This window comes from Spermophilus citellus (genome assembly GCF_964194105.1).
Source record: "Spermophilus citellus genome assembly, chromosome: 2".
Taxonomy (NCBI): domain Eukaryota; kingdom Metazoa; phylum Chordata; class Mammalia; order Rodentia; family Sciuridae; genus Spermophilus; species Spermophilus citellus.
Genome location: NC_138183.1, coordinates 194394794 through 194415275, shown reverse-complemented (window position 1 = coordinate 194415275; position 20482 = coordinate 194394794). Strand labels below are relative to the sequence as shown.

The 20482-nt window shown below is 52.6% G+C and overlaps 1 protein-coding gene across 1 annotated transcript in view; it reads left to right on the top strand.

Annotated features, from left to right (window-relative positions):
* Nucleotides 1–6626: 6626 nt before the first annotated feature.
* Nucleotides 6627–20482, top strand: part of ARHGEF17 (Rho guanine nucleotide exchange factor 17) — a 58627-nt gene continuing 44771 nt past the window's right edge. Inside the window, exon 1 of the mRNA XM_081281979.1 lies at nucleotides 6627–10921. Coding sequence (XP_081138105.1) covers nucleotides 7739–10921 — 3183 coding nt within the window. The 5' untranslated portion in view covers nucleotides 6627–7738. The remainder of the gene's footprint in view (nucleotides 10922–20482) is intronic.

Below are 20482 nucleotides of genomic sequence, written 5' to 3'. Positions count from 1 at the left end.
CAGTCCAGAAAAGTCCTGGGGAACCACAGAATGATATCAAGGGCTATTTACTGGGCCCTGTAGGTCCCGGGCACCAAGCAATGTGCTTTACACACATTTTCTCATTTACCCCTTATAATACCTCCTGTAACAGATGGGGAAACTGAGGTCACAGTGTTGGAACTAACTTGTCAAGGGTCAAGGTCACACAGCCTTTTTTATAAAATACTGGATTCCCCCTCTTCATCCCCCTTCCCCTCCCTTTCTTCACCTGCTATTTAGGTACACCTCCCCTACACAGTCCCAGTAACTGGGGTCCCCAAGAAGGTGTAACAGAGGCAGCTGGAGGCCAACCACAATATCACTTCTCCCCTTTAGCTAGGCACATGGCCTCCTAGGATGAAAACTTTACTCCCCAGACTCTTGCAGCTAGGCATACCAGTGGCTTACTCCTAGCAACCGGATTTCAACAAAGCGCCCAGAGAAAGTTTCATATGAGAAAGGAGAAGTATTTTTAGAGACCGGTGGAGTCTTTGCCCTCACCCCTGCCCCTTCTTATTGTTTACAAGGCGGAGAGGACAATGGAGGCACCATCTTGGACAGTGAGAGCAAGGGTCCCTTCTGTGGCTGGTAGAGTAAGAAGCCGGGAGCAGCTTGGGTCTCCAAACATTCTAGTCTGAACTTTTACATGAGAAATAAATACTTAAAAACAAAAACACTAGTTTTTTAGGCATTTGTCACCCACAGTCAAAACTAATTCCCTTAGATTCCATCCTGAGCTGGTGGACCTAGGTAGAGGCCTGGCTGGGACTGGGGTGGGGGTCAGGGTCTGGGCAGAGGGCAAGGCCTCACCCTAGTTGGAGCTAGGAGCCAACTCTCTGAAGACACCCAGGAAAACATTCCTGAAAATGTGCAAATCCTGGGAAGAGGACAGCCCCAGTGTGGCTTGAGGCCAAGGGTGTGCATAGGCTTCCTGGGGGAGAGTGAGAACAGAGGGCCTCTGTTTAGAGTCCTGGAAACTCCAACAGGAGCAGGCTGTGGAAGAGGAAGCCAAGGAGGTGGAAGGCAGGGGACTGGAGGTCTCTAAACTGTGGTGGCATGATGGAGCAGTGGAGTTGGGTGAGGGAGAGTATCACAGTTTGGATATGAGGTGTCCCCTCCCAAGAGGTCCAGTGTTAATGCAGCCATATTCAGATGTAAAATGATAGGAATATGAGAGCTGTAATCCAATCAGTCTGTTGGAATGGACTGACTATAGGCAGATGGGGATTGGCTAGAGGAGGTGGGTCATTGGGTACATTCCCTGGAAAGGCCCATCTTCCCAGTGACCCCTTCTCCCTCCTCTCTTTGCTTCCTGCACTAGGAGGTAAGCAGCACTTCTGCCAAGCCCTTCCATCATGTTTTTCTGCCTCATCTTGGGCCTAGAGCAATAGAATTGGCCATCTATGGACCACTGGCCATCATTTCTCTGGCATCATAATCCCCAAATAAACTTGTCCTCCTCTAAGTTTTTCTGGTCAGGTATTCTGATCACAGTGATGCAAAGCTGCCTAACACAGATGGGCTGGAAGGGGGAAGTGGAGGAACTGAACTAAAGTAACTTGTGTGAATTTAGGGTGTCGCAAAATACCACACAGACACAAAATATCTTTGTTCAAGACAGCTTCCCCATAACCCTGCCTCAGGCTCCCCAAGAAGAGGGGCAAGAGAAGGTCACAAGAGGCTAACAAGAGAGAGAGAGAGAGAGAGAGAGAGAGAAAGGACAAACATGTTCTTCAGAAGTGGGCTTTTATTAGGGGGGACGCTATTTCTTAGAACATACTATCAAAAGAAAAAATAAGTCAGAATGGGTAGGATTACAAAGGAACAGGTGAGTGTAACTCAACCCCAGCGGTGACACCTACACCTGGAGCCACACCTTGTTATTCCAGCTGGGGTAACGCCCTTGTTACTGCTGAATGCAATAATTGTTCAGGACCCCGGGGCATCAAGATTTAAAGGCGTGTTCATCCAGGGCAGCTCCCCACAGGAAAGAAGACAGGAAGGACCTGAGAAGGAGCTTCCAGGGCAAAGATCTTGGAGTGTTGGTTCTCAGCACTTGATGACAGGGAGCCAGGGAGTGGGAGTCAAGGACAGGGGAGCTAGAGAATCAGAAATCAAGGCCCATCTCAGGGAGATTCCCATTCCAAGCAGGAAAAACCCCAGGACACTGGATCTGTCCTAGCAATGGATGCTGTTGCCTCCTTCCTTCCTCATTCCTTTGTCTAGAAGACACTCTCTATGTACCTCTGAGATGAACTCAGACCCAGACCCTTCCTTAGGAAAGAATCTGGGGGCTTAGTGGTGCAAACAAAGAAACAGTTCATCCAATAAACGTTTATTGAACAACTACTGTATGCCAGGCATCATAATGGGCAGTGGGTCTGATGGTGGAGATAGGCAATAATGAATAAACACATGTATCTAGATCATTACAGCTGGGGCGGACAGCTCAGAATATAAAGAGGATCAGTCAACAAGGAAGGTCTCACTAGGGAGGTGACAAGGTCATGGAATGGTGGGTGGCCCAAAGATACTGGGAGCTGGGGGTGGGGTGACCTTATTTGAAGGGTACAAAAGGTTCCTTAACTAAGGCAATATGGTCTCAGAAGGCCTGGGCTTAGTGCAGAGGGGTGTTTGGACTCTAGGAGTCCAAACAAGTTCCTTAATTTCTCTAAACTTTTCCTTATCTGTAATTCAGTGACAATACTACCAGCCTTCCCCTAGCTGCCAGGGTACTGAGGATGGAAAAGCTGGAGCAGAAATTTAATAAATTACCAAAAATTACTAGAAGAATGGGCAAGAAACACAAAAAGGCACTTCAAATTAAATAAACAAACAACAACAAAAAACACAGATGATCCAAAAACAGAGAAGAGACTTTCAATCCCAGCTTGATATGCTTATAAAGTGGGTCCACCATTTCCTTTCATGTGCCCTGGAGTCTGCACCACACCCAGCAAACACCCAGGTGTCCATCAGCAAGACAGGGAACCCAGACACAGCTATGCTCGCACATTGGAATACTGTGTACAGCCAGAATGAACCACACAAATGTGCAATGATATGGATGCATCTTAGCAGTATAATATTAAGGGGGAAAAGTCTCCCATATTATATACAGCAACATGCCCCTTTTATAAAGTTAAAACAACTAAAGTGAAAATATATCATTTGAGAGAATATGCAAATACAATAAAATCACACAAAAAGGAAAGCAAAAGAACGCTGGGAGAAGATTTGAGATGAGGGTTACCCTAGGCAGTGGGGCAGCAGGGGGATTATAGAATGACATGTAGGTTATTGGAAAGATGCTAGCTGTTTTTGTTTTTGTTTGGTGAGTGCCAATTAAATAATTGATAGGAATACATCATGAGCTGAGCACAGTGGTGCATGCCTGTAATCCCAGAGACTTGGGAGGCTAAAGCAGGAGGATCTAGGGTTTAAAGCCAGCCTCAGCAAAAGCAAGGAGTGAAGCAACTCAGTGAGACCCTGTCTCTAAATAAAAAATACAAAATAGGGCTGGGGATGTGGCTCAGTGGTTGATTGCCCCTCAGTTCAATCCCGGTACCCAAAAATATTTAAAAAAAAATTAAAAAGAATACATCATGAACAAAAAGATTATAAATAACCCAATCCTGTGCACTTGAGGTCTAATTAATTATTCAGGAAGATATTATTATTATTTTGGTACTGGGATTGAACCCAGGGGTACTTAACCACTGAGCCACATCCCCAGCCCTTTTTTGAATTTTATTTAGAGACAGGTTCTCACTGAGTTGCTTAGGGCCTCGCTAAGTTGCTGAGGCTGGCTTTGAACTTGTGATCCTCCTACCTCAGCCTCCCTAGCCACTAGGATTACAAGTGTGCACCATCAGGCCCAGCAGGGGAATTTCAGATGGTTTCTATTTGGCTTTGGAATGGAATCAGGAGCCAGACTCCCCATTAAGCAGCTTCTTCCTGGAGTTTATTTCTCATGGGGGACTCTTTACTCGTCTTAAGACTCATACTCACCCTTTACCCTCTTTTTCTTACTTTTAGGTGGACACAATATCTTTATTTTATTTTATTTTTATGTGGTGCTGAGGATTGAACCAAGTGCCTCATGCATGCTAGGCGAGCACTCTATCACTGAGCCAAACATCAGCCCCCTTTACCCTCTTAAGTACCCAAAGCCCGTCACGGACTGTGACTGGTGACTATCTAAACCTTCCCATCTTCATTTCTCCAAATGCTTCTAGAACCCTGACCTCACTGGGTCACCATGACTAACTGGGTAGATGGTTTATTTGCATTCCCCATTCATAGATGAGCCTGAGGACCGAAGGAAGGGGGCACTTCTAGGGTAGGCCTGGCTTCATATTCTAGCAATGTTCCTGGCTCCACCCTGGGGCCCAATGCACCCATTTCCTCCCAGATGAGCCTTTTCAGGGCTAAAAGCATTCAGGCCTTCTGTTTCTGGAAGATGACAGTCTCATCCTAGATCCTGAGAGACTGGGGTGGGAGAACTCCTGAGGCAATGCAAGCAGGCAAGCCACTCTCTGAGTGGGTAACTTCCCTTTGGGCAACGGCCCACCAGCGACCCTTAAACTACACTCCCTACCACCAACAAAGCCCAGCCCAGCCAGCTCACCTTAGAGCCAAATCAAAAGGCTATCACAAAACTCTAGAATCTGGTGAGTCTCCATCAATTTACCCAATTGTGATATGGGATAAGGACCACTAGGCTCTCTGTCCAGAAGTGACAAGAAGGCAGAATTTAACAGGCTATCAAGGAGCTTAGAAAAGTACAAATTTCAGATGGTAGGAGCCATCATCACAAGAGAACACAATAACTCTTGGGATAAGAGTCTAAACACACCCCCAAACTTGCCCCAAAAGAGCAGAAAGAAAAGACTTTAAAGGAAAATGACTCTGACTTCAAATGTCAGAGTCAGAAAGGGCACATTTGGGGAAACCTGGCAACTAAAACCCAGTGAAGCCCAGAGATTTACCCAAAATCACATAGCCAGGCAGGGCAGAGAGGCATTAGGCAGAGCAGGCTCTTTTCCTTGCTCACCAATTTTCAGGTGAAGAAAGTGTGTTTACTGCTCAGTCCCTTTGAAGCTGAGCTGAGACAAAGTTCAATGAGGGACTCACTGGAGGTTTGTCTCAACTCAGGAAGGAAAGACTTTCTCCCTACAGAGATTTTCCACAAATCAAGGGGCTTCCCAGAGGGTAGGGAATAAGTTCCCATTTTGAGGACTATGTGAGCAGCAAGCAAGACCTGGGGTCCTGGTTGTCCTCCCTTCCTCATACCATAATCACTGAGTGTCCACTGTCCTGCCCTATACCCACATCCTTCCCTCTCCTCTTGAGTGGAGCCTCCCAGCCTAGTCCTGCCCCATAAAGGTCTCTTTGATAGGCACCCTGGTGACTGAGTAAGACAGATTGCTGACTTACCACATCTTTCACTGACACCCAGCTACTGCATGGATGTAGGAAGGCCAAGGGTAGGTTTGACCAGCCTATAGAGGGCTGGGGCAGGGTTGAAGGAGCATGGGGCAGTTCAGGCTGTCCTTTGTTACCAGGGAAGGTGAGCTCCAGCCCAATAAGGAAGAGAAGAAGGCTGCTGGGGGGCTCAAATGAAAGAGAACTACTTTATCAGGATCTGGGGTGAGGTTAGACTGTCAGTGTTTGAACACCCTAAAATCTGAATAATAATAATAATAATAATAATAATAATAATAATAATAATAATTCAGTTCTGGGAATTGAACCAAACAGTGTTCTACCACTGAGCTACATTCCCAGTCCTTTTTATTTTTGAGACAGGGTCTGGCTAAGTTGCCTGTCTGGCCTCAAATTTGTGATCTTCCTGCTTCAGCATCCCCAGTTGTTGCTATTACAGGTATGCACCACCACCGTGCCTGCCTAAAATCTGAATTTGAGTCAGCAGGAGCTGCCATTTTTTTCCTGAATTTTTTCCTGACACTGGTCAAAGTTACTTCTTCAAAAATATCTATCTCCAAGGGTGGCTTGAGGATTAAATCAAATGAATGAAACAACATTACCCTACATCATAGGGGTTCTGCAAATTTTCGTTCATTCAGATGGGGTCCTGTGCTTAAATTGGGCCAGAGAGGATGAAAAGGACCTAACAGCCAAGCGAGAGTGGGGAAGCAGGTGGCACCAGAAGACGCGAAAAAGACTCTGGCAGACGGGCAAAGGAGCAAAATAGATTAGTGTGAAGCAGGAGAAACAACCTATACGTTTCCTGCCAGGATGGAGCAGTCGCTGGAAGAAATTTAAGTTTAGCAGTGGGCAATCAAGCGCATTCCTGTCGGAGCCCTTTTTGAGGGTGAGGCCGAAGGAGGGACAGGGAGCCTTGCGAAGGTTTGTAAAAATTAAGCGGACTTAGAAACACTAAAAGGAAGTGAAGTCTTCCCAGTTCTCCGATGGCTGGGGGGTAGAAGTGGCTTATCTGTCCAGGGCTCAGAGGCCTGGGAGGATCAGGCCGGTAGAGGGCGCAAAAGCCACGTACCCTGGAGTTCAAGAGAAGAGGGGGAGAAGCGCAGGGCGGAGCATCGAGAAGAGAAGCCTCTGGGAGGACCCCGCGAGGTGGGAGGTGTGGCAGCTGGAAAAGTTGGGTGAGGTATGACCCCCAGGGGTGGGGCTTCTGGGATAGGTAGCAAGTTTTGAGGGACCATCAGAACTGGACAGGCCGCAGGGAGGTAGTACTGGTGGAGCGTTTGAAAGTGTGAGGGGTGGGACGTAGGCGTGGTGTTGCAGGATTCGCCACAGAGGGTGGGACAAGGGGCGTGACCTGGGCGGAGTGAAGGGCGGAGCGGGAGCAAAGAACCCGGGCCGGCTTGCCCCGCCCCCGGTTCCCCAGATCCCACCCATTTCTGGAGAGTGTTTTCTGGAGAGTGTTTCTCCGTGTACCTGAGTATCGGTGTGTACGAGAGTTTGTGGGTACAAGGTTGCCATGTTGGAGCCCCTCGGGCAGAAGGTGTTCCCGCGCGAAATCTGCTGAACTGCGGTGGGTGCTCCACTGCGGCTGTGTGTCTGCGAAGCTGACCACGTTCAGAGCTCGCGTGTGTCTGAGCGTGTGCCTGGGGAGCAGTTCGGCCCGCTGCGCTCCCGAGGGACTTCTCTGGAGGGTCTCGCCGGCCTTCCGGTGTTCAAGCATCTCGTTTCTCCTTGGGCTCCTCCCCGATTCCCAACCCCCTCCGGGCTCCCAGCCTCGCGCGCGCCCGGAGCCCACCCCCTCTTTTGGGCGCGAGGCCCCGCCCCCCGCCCCCTTTCCTCAGCCACAAAGTTTATTTGCAACAAAAGGGAGCCAGGAGAGAGCAGTCTAGAGGGAGGGAGCGGGAGCTGGAGAGGGAGCGCGAGGGGAGGCAAGCCGTCCGCCGAGCAGAGGAACCGAGTGTTGGGATCCCTTCCCGGCGGAGCCACGATGTCCCTGGACGCTCCGGCCGAGGCGAGGGACCAGCCGGGAATTCGTCGCTGAAGCGGGAGCGGCAGCCTGGGATGGAGCCGCTGCCTCCCGCGACCGCAGAAACTTGATCCGCGACAGATAAACCTCTGCTCAGATTTCTGCGCCCTCCCAAATCCCGCGCGTGGCGGGTGCAGGACCCAGGCCTTCGACTCCCGCCACTGCGCTCCTTTGGAGCGGGGGCAGAGGGGGGGTTGGCCGCGGCTCTCCGAGGCCAGCCCCCCCGGAGTGAGTGCTGCCACCATGGCGGACGGGTCACCCCGGCCCCCGCTTTACCGCAGTGTCTCGTTCAAACTGCTGGAGCGCTGGAGCGGCGGACCCGGACCAAGGGAGGAGGACACGGACACCCCTGGTTTGCGGCGCCGCGCCTCGTGCCGGCCGGCCACGGCCATCCCGGGCCAGCCCTCCCGGCGCGTGTCCAAGCTGGCGTCGGGGCCCCCGGCCGCCCCCGCGCAGCCGCGCCCGCTCCGCAGCCTCTCGCCATCCGTGCGCCAGCTCTCCCGGCGCTTCGACGCGCCGCATCTGGACGACGACTCTGCTGGGGTTCGAGACGGGGGCGTCTCTCCCGGGGCCGCTGAAGAAGCGGCCGAAGGCGCTGCCCGGGGGGCCTGGCCCAGCGTCACCGAGATGCGCAAGCTCTTCGGCGGCCCTGGCTCCAGGCGGCCGGGTGCGGACTCTGAGGCCTCGGGTACGCCCAACCCCGACGGTGCTGCCTGGGAGCCCCCAGCTCGGGAGCCCCGGCAGCCACCGACGCCGCCTCCTCGAACGTGCTTCCCCCTGGCGGGCCTGCGATCGGCGCGGCCACTGCCCGGGCCGGGGATTGAGGGGAGGCGGCGGCGACAGCAGCAACAGCTACAGGAGCGGGCGCAGCGTCCCGCGGATGGTTTACATTCTTGGCATAGCTTCTCTCAACCGCAGGCCGGGGCCCGGGCCTCCTGCTCCTCCTCCTCCTCCATCGCCTCCTCCTATCCTGTCAGCCGCAGCCGGGCTGCCAGCTCCAGCGAGGAGGAAGAGGAGGGCCAGCCGCCGCAGCCTGGGGCTCAGAGTCCGGCCTACCATGGCGGACACTTCTCCGGCAGTGACGAGGACCAAGACCGTGAGGGCGGCCACCGCCGGAGAGGGAGACCGGGGCTCAGGCCTTCAAGCTCCCTGTTGGATCAAGACGTCCGGCCCGACAGTGATGGGTTAAATCTGGGCAACATGGACTCAGGGGGAGTCAGGAGTCCTGAACCTCCTACATCTCCAAGAGTCCCTAGTGAAGAGGCATCCCGGGAGTGGGACATTGGCTCACAGTCTTGCGTCTCAGGTGCCCAAGAAGGCTTGCGGCCTATGTCGGACACTGTGGGAGGAGCTTTTCGTGTGGCCAAGGTGAGCTTTCCAGCGTACCTGGCCAGCCCCGCGGGCTCCCGCGGTAGTAGCCGCTATTCTAGCACAGAGACCCTCAAGGACGATGACTTGTGGTCTGGCCGGAGTTCTGGAAACTGGGGCGTGTACCGCTCCCCTAGCTTTGGAGCCGGGGAAGGGCTCCTGCGGCCCCAAGTTCGAACTCGTAGCAAGGGGCCTGTGGGCACCACCAGAATGTTGAGGGATGGAGGATTGGAGTTGGATAAGAGCCGGCAGAGGAAGTCCCTGTCCAATCCAGATATTGCCTCAGAGACTCTGACACTGCTCAGCTTCCTGCGCTCAGACCTTTCAGAGCTAAGGGTCCGAAAGCCCAGTGTTGGCCCTGGGAACAACCTCCTAGATGGCAGAGACTCACCATCAGCAGGTGGCCCAGTGGAGCAACTTGAGCCCACGCCCTCCCATACTCCAGCATCACCTGGCACTCGCCCCACACTCAAGGACTTGACTGCCACCCTTCGGAGGGCTAAGTCCTTTACCTGCTCTGAGAAGCCTATGGCCCGCCGCCTGACCCGTACCAGTGCCCTGAAACCCAGCTCCTCTGAGCTCCTGTTGGCAGGCTCTGGTGCTGAGGAGGACCCATTGCCTCTTGTGGTCCAGGATCAGTATGTGCAGGAGGCCCGTCAAGTTTTTGAGAAGATCCAGCGTATGGGTGCCCAGCAAGATGATGGAAGTGATGTTCCCCACAGAAGCCCTGACTGGGCAGGGAATCTGACCCAAGGGCAGCGGTCCCAGGAGGAGCTGTCTGGCCCAGAGTCCAACCTGACAGATGAGGGCATTGGGACAGATCCTGAGCCTCCTGGGGCAGCCTTTTGCAGCCTGGGTACTACTGGAGTGTGGAGACCTCTTTCTTCATCCTCAACCCAAACAAACCACTATGACCCTGGGACTGAAGACAATCTGGGTGGGTGGGCCCTGGTGTCCACTGACACCCCTCCCACACCAGGTGCACTCCGCAGGAGACGCAAAGTCCCACCTTCAGGCCCTGGTGGGACTGAACTGAGCAATGGGGAGGCAAGTGAGGCCTATAGGTCCCTGAGTGACCCAATTCCACAGCGCCATCGGACTGCCACCTCTGAAGAGCCCTCTGGGTTCTCTGTGGACAGCAACCTCCTGGGCTCACTAAGTTCTAAGACAGGGCTTCCAGTGACCCCAGCTGTGGATGAGAGCTTGACCAGTGGCCACAGTGACTGGTCAGTGGTCAGTGAAGAGAGCAAGGGTTATCAGGAGGTCATTCAGAGCATTGTTCAGGGGCCTGGTGCTTTGGGACGTGTGGGAGAAGAGAGGGTTGCTGGCAAAGCCCCCAAGAAGAAATCTCTGAGTGACCCTAGCCGTCGTGGGGAGCTGGCTGGGCCTGGATTTGAGGGCCCTGGAGGGGAACCCATCCGAGAAGTCGAGCCTGCATTGCCTCCATCCAGCAGTGAGCCTATTCTTGCAGAGCAGCGGGCAGAGCCAGAAGACCCTGGTCCTGCCAGGGGCCGGGCACAGTCTGAGCGGGCACTACCAGAGGCCCCGCCTGCCTCCTCCACTGCCCACCACAGCTTCTACCTTGACCCCAAGCTGACTGATGTTCTATCCCCTCGGCTTAGCCGCCGAGGCTCCAAGAAGCGCCCAGCCAGGAGCAGTCACCAGGAGCTTCGGAGAGAGGAAGGAAATCAGGACCAGATTGATAGCCTAACTCAGGCTCGGCCTTCCTCCAAACATGTTCGCCATGCCAGCGTGCCCGCCACCTTCACACCTATTGTGGTGCCTGAGCCTCTGACTTCTGTTGGCCCCCCTGTAGCTGTTCTGGAGCCTGTGGCCTTCCCTGCCCGAGCCCACCCCACATTGCAGGCTCCATCCCTTGAAGATGTCACCAAGCAGTACATGCTGACCCTCCACTCTGGTGAGGGCCCTGCTCCAGCTCCTGTGGACCTGCCCTTGACTCCCATTGCACCGCCCTCTGTGGAGGCCAAGCCCTCTGAGGTGGTTCGAGCTCCAGATGAGCCTCCCCCAGCCAGCAAGTTCTGTGGCAAGCCACAGGTGGTAAGTCCTTTATGGGGAGCCTTTGAGTGGGGCCCCGTGGGCACTAACCTGTCAGGAGCCTTTTGCATGTACTTACTGGACAGGTGCCCAAGTCCAAGAGTGCTTAACTGGACCTGGAAGTGCCCTGGCAGTATTAAGAGTGTTAGTAACAGAGGCTCCTGTCTGCTCAGACCCTAAGGAGGCCTCAGCTTCTGCTGGCGCTAATGCTGAAGGTTCTCTGCTGCTCCAAGGTGTGCTAGTGATGACAAAAGGTTCTTATCAAGTCCTTTGCATGTGTCTCAGGGACTGGCTTTCAAGACTCCCATGTGGGTCTTTGTTGTGAATGCACTGAATGTGTGAGGGTGGCAACACCCTGCACACATCAGTTCTGTCTCTGAGGTTTGTTGCTCAGCTGCTGGCAGCAAGGCTTCCCCTTGGATGTTTGGGCTCAGGGGTCCACAGTTGGCATGTGTTTTCCTTTCCTTTTGTGGCTTTCCTGTGATGGGTCAGAATGTCTGTTCCTGAGCCTGGGAGAATTGGGGAGTTAAGGCCTTACTCTGTGGAGTAGTGGAAGGGACTCAGGGTGCTAGCCCCAGCTCATTCCTAGTTGTGTGACATTGGCCTTTCTTAGGACTTAATCTCCCCATCTGTAAAATTGGGTCAGGAGGGATGTGGACAAGATGGTGCCTGTGTTTTCATCTAGTTAGTACTGTGCAGATTGGAGGAAGTCTGTGGGTTTGAGTTGGAGCATTCTCGGGGTCTGAGTTCTGCCAGAGCCTCCCTCTTCAATTAGAGGAGCTTCCAGATGGAGGCTGCTGGGGAAGGGTGGAGGCAGGGAGGCTGGGCAGCAAGGGCCTTTAGAAAGGTCAAGATTAGTCCTGGCCCCCAGAGGCAGGGCTGCCTCCACGGGTCAGTTTGGGGCCCTAGTCTCCCATCCTGACTGCTTGCTTCTGTTCTCCACCATACCCCTTTCCTGGTGATTTTGAGACATGACCCCACCCCAGGACCCAGGCCTAGGGGTCTCACTCTCCCTGAGGCCCCCACTTCTACCTTTTGGCTTTAGCCATCTCTGAGGGTGGGGCTGTGGGTTTAGATTGGTTCGTAGTTGCACATGTCCTGGCATCTAGACTGGAGGCTAGAGTCAAGGCACTTGGTTTCTGGACTAAGCTCAGGGGTGGTCAGGGGTTATGTCAATTGCTGCCCTTGCTCTCACTGTGTTCCTGACTGTGAGAAGCCTGGAAACCCTAAACCCTGGACTAATTTGGTCACTCCCATTCCCAGCGCTCTCACGGCCCCTCTGAACTCCAGTTCCCTTTGTTTCTCTCTGCTCAGCTCCATTTCCCCCTGGTCCTGGCTCTGCTGTTCCTCATGGAGGCCGCAGTGGAGTCAGCAAGCACCATGGGAGGAGGGAGGGAGATTTGGACCTGTCCTTCCTTCTGAGGCCCTGTTAGGGGAGCTCAGGTGCCCTACACTCCACTACCAGTTTTGTTTTTGGAAGATGGGGGAAGGGAAGACAGAGCAGGGGCAACTCCTGCTGTGGGTACTGTCCCCCCTCCCCAGCTTCCTTTCCCATGTAATGCTCTCCTCTGGGATCCTGAGCTATGCTGGGGAGAGGGCAGGAGTAAACCAAGGGACTCAGGGAGCCTGTGTGCGGTGGGGGTGATCCTGAGGGGAGGCATTGAGATCAGGGAGGGGGTGGGAGTTTTCTCAGAACTGGCTCCTGCCCACCTCCCTTGGCCTCCCCCACGCACTGGGACACTCTGAGGTGGGGGAGCTGCCATACAGACTTCTCCCTGCCCTGACAGCAGACTTTCTGTGGCCTCCAAGCCTTTGGCCTCTCCAGTCCTCCCACTCTTCCAGGCCCCATTTCATGTCCCCTCTTACCCTTTAGGGGAAAGAACTGGTGAGTCTATAATTAGAAGAGCAGAGTTGGAGCTGCCTCAGCTTCAGATCTCTGTGTGGCTTATAATCTGTCATATGCTGTCTCTGTGCCTTGTTTTCCCCTTCTGTATAATGGGATTGATGGTCACTGCCTGGCAGGTTGAGTGGATGGTTTCATCATTTCATGCCTAGGAGCAGGAGAGGGAAAAACAGGCTCCCCTGCCCTGTCTGCTTCTCAGAGAAGCTTGTCCCTCCTCCCAGTTTCTCCACTGGTTACTGAGCACAGGTCTCAGTGTGACCTAGGCTCAGAAGACATTCACCATTCCTGAGTTCTCCATCTCCTCATAAAGCCCGTAAGTTCTCCCATCTGCTAGTCTGAATCCATCCTGCTGTCCCCTTCCTTCTGGCACCATGAAAATGGGCAGCAGCTGTCCACCACCTCCTGTTGGCCTTCCTTTAGGAGATAGTGTTCCCTTGTCTAGGGTCTGGGGCTCTAGTCCCACTCCCTGCTCTGTGGGTACAGATGGCATGGTATGGGCTCCAGAATAAGAAGAGATGAGAGGAGCTGTCACTACTTGCTTATGGGGCAGAAACCAATGTGAACTCAACCAGGACTGGCAGGAGAGAATGTGGGGACCAAGAGGACCCCGGGCATGACCTCAAGCTTTCAGAAAGTTCTCACACTCAGGTGCCTCCCAGCCCAGACCCATAGTCACCCTTGGTGTGGTGCTGCCCCCTTGCTGGGAGGCAGGAGGCTCAGACCCAGACCTGGCCCAGCCTCTGACTCACTTTGGACCTGTACAGTCTTCTTTGTGTCTCAGTTTTCCCATCTGTACAGTGGGAGGTTAGACTGTGGTTTTGGAGGCCCTGTAAGAAGGACTGAGCCTCCAGGGTGGAAGAGGCATGGCTGGAGTGAATAGAGAGACAGCTCTCTGCAGTTGCTCTAAGGGATCTAGGACCACAGAATAGGGGGCAGCTCATGGCATCTAGTCTGAACACCTGCTTGCAAGTTGCTGTTTGGGCCTCCCTGCTCAACCCCTTCCACTCTCTTGGTTTCTTCCACTTGGGTCTAAAATAGCTAACTGATCAGCCACCCTTGGCACCAAGGCTTCCCCTACCCCAGACTTGGAGTCGTGTAGTCATTTCTGCACTCAGGTACTTGGTGCTCCATTGACACACGAGACGTCTCTAGCCCAGAAACAGGAAGCGGCTTGTCTCAGAATCGCAGATGGATGAACCCATGGAACTTGAGCATTTTGGAATAGCAGTGACAATGGAATGGCCAGCATTTATTAAATGCCTACTATATGACAGACACTGCTATTTCATTCTAGTGTGAAAGCTTGGTCATCTTATAGTGTTGCCTTAGACTCAGAGGCTGTTGGATTCACCCTGAATCTTAGCATACCAGTATCTTAAGGTAAAGAGACTGTTTCTCAGTGAAATTGGCCTGCCATCTGAGAAGGGGCTCAGGGATAGTTGGGGACATCACCTATACATCCCCAACAGCCTAAACACTTTCATATTGGTTACTTAATTCAGAGCCTGGGGTGCAGGTAAGAAGAACTTTGAGACCCAGAAAGGGAAGATGCTGGGCCCAAGGTCACATAGCAAGACCAGGCAGAGCTGGATTCAAGCACCAGAATCCTGGCCTTCTTCCTCCCTCCCCCAGCAAACATCTCCCCCCACCCCCAGCTCACCCAGCCAGCTCCCTGCCCTCGGAGGCCTGGGCTGCAGCTCTTCCAATTGCCTTTGTCTCTCTGGCTCCCCCTTGGCAGGGAACCCACAGTTGTTGGTGGTGGGGGTTCTCTCCTTCCCCTCTTTGATTCTTTGCTGTGATTTTTCCATGGAAACTGGTTCTGGGTGGGAGGGGATGAAGCCATTAGGACATTTGGAATTCTGAGCAGTACCAAATATCTATAATTAAATATCTTGTCACCCAGTAGGAGGAGGTTGGGATGGGGGAGGACAGGCAGAAGGGCTGTCCTTTTCCTGTTTATTCTCTATCACCCCCATTCTTTCCCAATGTCCTGGGCTGTTGTGGGGAGTGCTGTCCAGGAATGAGTCCACCCAGCAGGGAAGGGTTGGGGGATGGACCAGAGAGTTGAGCATGACATTTTCCAGCCCCTCTGTTTCTGGGACCAGCTGGGTTTGGGAGGCTGCTGCTAATCCTGTCCCCAGCCCCCTCTCCCCAGCATAGGGACTTGCCCCTCCTGCTTTTCTCCCTCCCATCTGTGATCTCTCTGGCTGCACATGCTGCAGCAGTGGGGTGGAGACGCCCCAGGCTGCCTGAGAGCTGAGACAGTGAGTTTAGAATCTAGAAGCAGTCTGGACAGGGCTTAGGATGTTAGCCTGGCAGAGGAGGCTTCTTAGAGGAGGCTTTGCCTGAGATTGGCCTTGAAATCTGGGAGAGAGGGAGGGACTCTAGGAGGAGGGCACAGCTTCAGCAGAGGAGTGGGAAAGAACCAGGCAGGTTATGTGCAGTAAAAGTTTGTTCCAGAGACTTGGGCAGTCCTTGATAGAGTAATGCCGTCATCCGCCCAACAAATACTGAGCACCTAGACCAGCAGGCACTCTTCCAGGTCTGTGGATATATACAGTAGCAGTTCCCAAAGCTTCCAGACTAGTGAGGACATCTATCTATAAAAGTGACACTATGTGTCAGGGAGATAGGGAGAAAAATACAGCAGGATTAAGGAGTTGAGAATGACCCGGTGGGGTGCTGTTTTAGATTGAGGGGTCTAGAAAGGCCAATTCTGAGGAGGTGACATCTGAGCAGAGGCCTAGAGGAAGTGAGGGAGCAAGTCAGGTGAGCATCTGGAGGAAGAGCTTTGTGACAAAGAGGGACAGCAAGTGCAAAAGCCCTGAAATGTTTGAGGAACAGACTGGAGTATGGTGTGGATGGAGCAGAGCAGTAGGAGATCCAAGGTCAGAGTGGTAAAGGAGGGTGGGGTGGGCCAGGCGGGGAAGAGCCATCTGGTGGTAGGAGGACTTCACATCTGCTGGCTTCTACTGAAAGTGAGAGGGGCAGGCATTGTTGGAGGGTCCTAGGTGGAACGGGACCTGAGTAATTGGCCAAGGCATGAACAGGTGTGCTCTGCTGCTGTGTGTGGGTAGACTGCCGGGCTCAGGGAAGAAGCAGTGAGGCCAGTTGAGGTCCCTGGGGTAATCTGGGTAAAAGATGGTGGTGGCTTGGGCAAGGCTTAGGTGGTTGGGTAGTGAATTTCTGCTGTATTCCAGAGGGCTTTGTTTTTTTGTTTGATTGTTTTTGTTAAAGGGATTGAACCCAGGGTTGCTTTATCACTAAGCTCCAACTTCAGCTTTTTGTTTTTTTATATTATTATTATTAGTAGTAGTAGTGTACCAGGAATTGAACCCAAAGGTGCTTTACCACTAAGCTACATCCCCAGCCCTTTATTATTATTATTATTATTATTATTTAAATTTTGAGACAGGGTCTCGCTAAGTTGCTTAGGGCCTTGCCAAATTGCTGAGGCTGGCTTTGAATTCATGATCCTCCTGCTTCAGACTCTTGAGCCTCTGGTATTACAGGCATGCACCACTGTACCGGCTTTTATTTTTTCTTTGAGACAGGGTCTTGCTAAGTTGCTGAGGGTCTACTGAGTTGCTGAGGCTAGCCTTGAATTTACAATCCTCTTGCCTCAGCCTCCTGAGTGGTGTATGCCACCATACCCAGCGGCCCAGAGGGCTTTGAAGGGCCAAGGTCCCCAGCTATCAAGGTGAACACAAAACTACTACTGCTTCTGTAGCTAAGCAGTGTGTGTGAGGTCTTTTAGGATGAGGAGAGGGATGACAAAGCCCCTAGAGTGGACTGGGACTGCAGGATGTGCTAGCCATACCCCACAGGGCTGTATTGACTTGGCTGAAATGCTAAGAGAGTGGAACCACCACAGAGCCTCAGTAAAGCTGGTGACAGTGCCATATCCCTCTCTGTCTCCTCTGTAGCCACCATGTCCCATCTAGGTCCAGCTTTTGTGTCCCCTGGGACAGGGAGCTCATGCAACCCAAGGCAGCCCTGTCCCTTCCAGCACTGCCTGGCTCTAGGAACATGCCTGTAGTCCCAGAGACTTGGAAGGTTAAAGGCAGGAGGATGGCTAGTTTGAGGCCAGCCTTAGCAACTTAGTGAGACGCTGTCTCAAAATAAAAAGGGCTAGGGGCGCTGGGGCTGGGGCTCAGTGGCAGAGTGCTTGTCTCGCACACAGGAGGCACTGGGTTTGAGCCTTAGCACCACATAAAAATAAACAAATACAATAAAGGCATACTATGCATGTACAACTAAAAAAAAAAATTTTTTTTAAAGAAAAAAAAAAAAAGGACTGGGAATGTAGCTCAGTGGTAAAGTGGCCCTGGATTCAGTCCATTAAAAAAAAAGCAAAGCAGGCTCAGAGCTGGCAGAGGTTTGCCCAAGGCCCTGTGGCTCATGAGTGAGCTCTGGCCCCAGGTGTCCTGACTCTCAGGCCTTGCATTGGCCCCACTGACCAAAGTTGGCAGAGACGGTGATGGCAGGGTAGGGGACAGGGCAGCCCATGTTTCCCAGAAAGACTCACAGCCTTGGCACACTTATTGGGAAACGTGCCCAGGCAGCCTGGCGTCTTGCTGGCAGGCTGTGAAATTGGGACCCTGGGTCCCCTGGGAAGCAGGAGCCTATTGGAGCTGATATCCCCCCCATGGGAGTTGATCCCCCACATCCTCCCTCCACTTTATAGCCACAAGGAGACAGAGGCAGAGGGAAAGTGCCAGATGCTGGGCTCTGCTCAGTAAGTGAGCTTCAAACTATGATGTACAGGGGCCTAGAGCCCCAGCCAGCCCCCAGTAGCTGTGGGTTCACTCATAGGAGTCAGGAGACATGAGATCCAGCCTAGCCTCACCATTCCCCAGCTGTGAGGCCCAGACTATGTCCTGACCCCTCTCAGAGCTCATACCCCTCCTTGTCCTCAGAGCCGCTGGGGAGGCAGCAGCTGTCCTGAGGGGGCCCTCCACTTGCTGACCTTCATGCTGGCAGGCTGGGCCCGAGGCCCCCAAGGAGCTGCTCCGAGTGCTCTTCCCCTCCCCTGCCCGGGACAGTCCTTCCTCACGCTGGTGTCAGGCCCCAGAGCTCACTGAGGCCTGTCCTCAGAAGTGGTGTTGCTGCTGCACAAGGGATGTTCAAACTTCTCCTGGTTTATTTTTGGAGGGACTTGGGAAGTCAGTGGGCTCTAAAACCTTCCCACGTGCTGGGGTGCAGAGGGCTCCTGAGATGAGGAGGTCATGAGCTGACTCCAGAGGTCCAGGCTGCCCATGGAGGTATATAGCATCCTGTTGCTCCTTTAGCGACTCACTGCACTTCAGAGACATGGCATCTTCTAATCTATAATCTTCTTGCCTTTCTTTTTGTTGTTTGTTTGTTTGGTTGGTTGGTTGTTGCTGCTGTTGTTCTTATTATTTTGGTACTGGAGCTTGAACCCAGGCGAACTCTACCACTGACCTACATCCCTGGCTCTTTTTAAGTTTTGAGACAGGGTCTAGCTAAGTCAAATTTGTGGTCCTCTTGCCACAGCCTCCCAAGTCACTGGGATTACAGGCATGTGCTGCCAAACCCAGCATGTCTCTCTCTTCTTAAGGACCCTTGTGATTACATTGAGCCTACCTGGATAATCCATGATCCTTAATGACATCTGCAAAGTCCCTTTTGCCGTGCAAAGTAACATATTCACAGGTTCAAGGGCTGAGGACATGGAAATCTTTGGGGAACTCTTTGTTTTGCCTACAACACAGGTAGACAAGGTACAGGACTGTTGACTTCTAAGATCCAGAGCCCTCTGTAGGAGCTGCTCCCAGGGCAGGTCCACTGCACTCATCCTGTGTCATTTCATTACGTGTTTCTTCATCATTTATTAATTTAGTAGTCAATCATTGAGCTCCTTGATGGCCAGTGGGGCCACACAGGGAAAACTTGGACACCATTCTTGCTTGCCAGGAACTGTCCTCAAGGGTCCTCTAACCATGAAGTGGGTGAGGCCTGAAGGAAGCCCAGGCCAGTGGGACAGGGGCAGAAATGCCAGTGGGTCCCTTGGGGACGGGTCTGGCTCCCAAAGGTGGGTGCCCGAGGTGTGCTGACTAGACATTGGGATGACACAGTTCCTGAGAAGGGCAGTTGATAGGAGTATTGAGGGAAGCAGGGGCCTAGGGAGGGGGCAGAAGTCACATCTTTGCCAGGCCATCTTACCTAAAGGCAGAGCTGGCACCTCTGGGCAGATGGAGAGGAGTTCCCTATCCCTAAGTGCTAGAGCTCCATGTTGGGGGTCGTTCTATCTGTGCAGAGGACCTGTCAGGTCCCTTCATGTCTGAAAGGTCAAGAGGCTTCCAAAGAGGCAACATATGGAAGACCTAGGATAAGCCCTTACAGATTCCCCTGAGTCTGTAAAATGGGGTCAGTATCTCCTCACTCCACAAAAAATTCTCCTTAGAATTAAGTGAAATCGTGTCAAGAGGGCTTGGCACATAGTAAGTGCCCAAGAAATATCAGTTCCTCCCCTCATGACTGACATGCTATGATGTAATTCGAAGAGTCTCAGCTTCTCCCAGCCATGAAGCAGAGGACAAAGCCCTAAATTGGAGGCTACTCCTAGGTAGGGTTGGTGGTTCAGTAGCCTGGGCCTTCAGAGGTGGTAAAGAAGGAGGGGGACCAGGAAACGGGACCACACACCCACTGTCCTCCTCTCTCTGGCTCCCTCTGCTTTTGTTACCTCCAGTCCCAACCTAGGCCTTGTTTGAGATGTCTCATCCCAGTTAGAGGCAGAAGAGAGCCAAAGTCCTCTCTGAGTCAAAGCCCCAGGCCCTAGGAGCTGGGGCTCAGTCTCTCTTCTTCCTTTTCTGGGCCCCAAGCCCCTTTTTAGCAAGCAGTCAGAACCTGTGTGTCTGGTAGACCAAAATCTTTGACTCTTGCTAGGTAATATTTTACAAGTCATTGGACCTCAGTTCTGATCCTCAGTTTCCTGCTCTGTAAAGTGGGGACACTAAGGAGTTATTATGAAGTCAAAAAGAATGCTTGTGGAGCCCTTAGTCCAGGACCCTGAGTCTAGGACAGCTCTCAGAAATGTGGCCACATAGTGTGTGCTTTTCTTCATTTTAATTTTTAATTTTTTTTTTTTTTTGAGATAGGGTCTTATTAAGTTGTCCAGGTTGGCCTCAGCCTCTCAATCAAGGTAGCTGGAATTGCAGGTTTGTGCCATCATGCCCAGCTAGTGTGTGTTTTTGATTAACACCCTTAAGAGTCTAGCATCTGCTGGATGTGGTGGTGCACGCCTGTAATCCCAGAGGCTCAGGAGGCTGAGGCAGGAGGATCGTGAATTCAAAGCCAGCCTCAGCAACAGTGAGGCACTAAGCAACTTAGTGAGACCTTTTCTCTAAATAAAATAAAAAAGGACTGGGGATGTAGCTCAGTGGTTGAGTACCCCTGAGTTCAATCCTCAGTACCAAAAAAAAAAAAAAAAAGTCTAGCATCCGATGGTTTAAAGATGAAGGATTCTGAGTTCTTTTCCAAGAGGCAAGATCTCTTAGCTTCATTTTTTATTCGTGCTTTTGAGATTGTTACTTCTTGGTTCTGACACCCTTTGTCCTGAGATTCTGGGATTAGGAGAGGCAGGTCCTAGACAGTGGAAGGAGAGGGGGCCTTTGAGTTTAGGAGGGGTCACTGGAAGG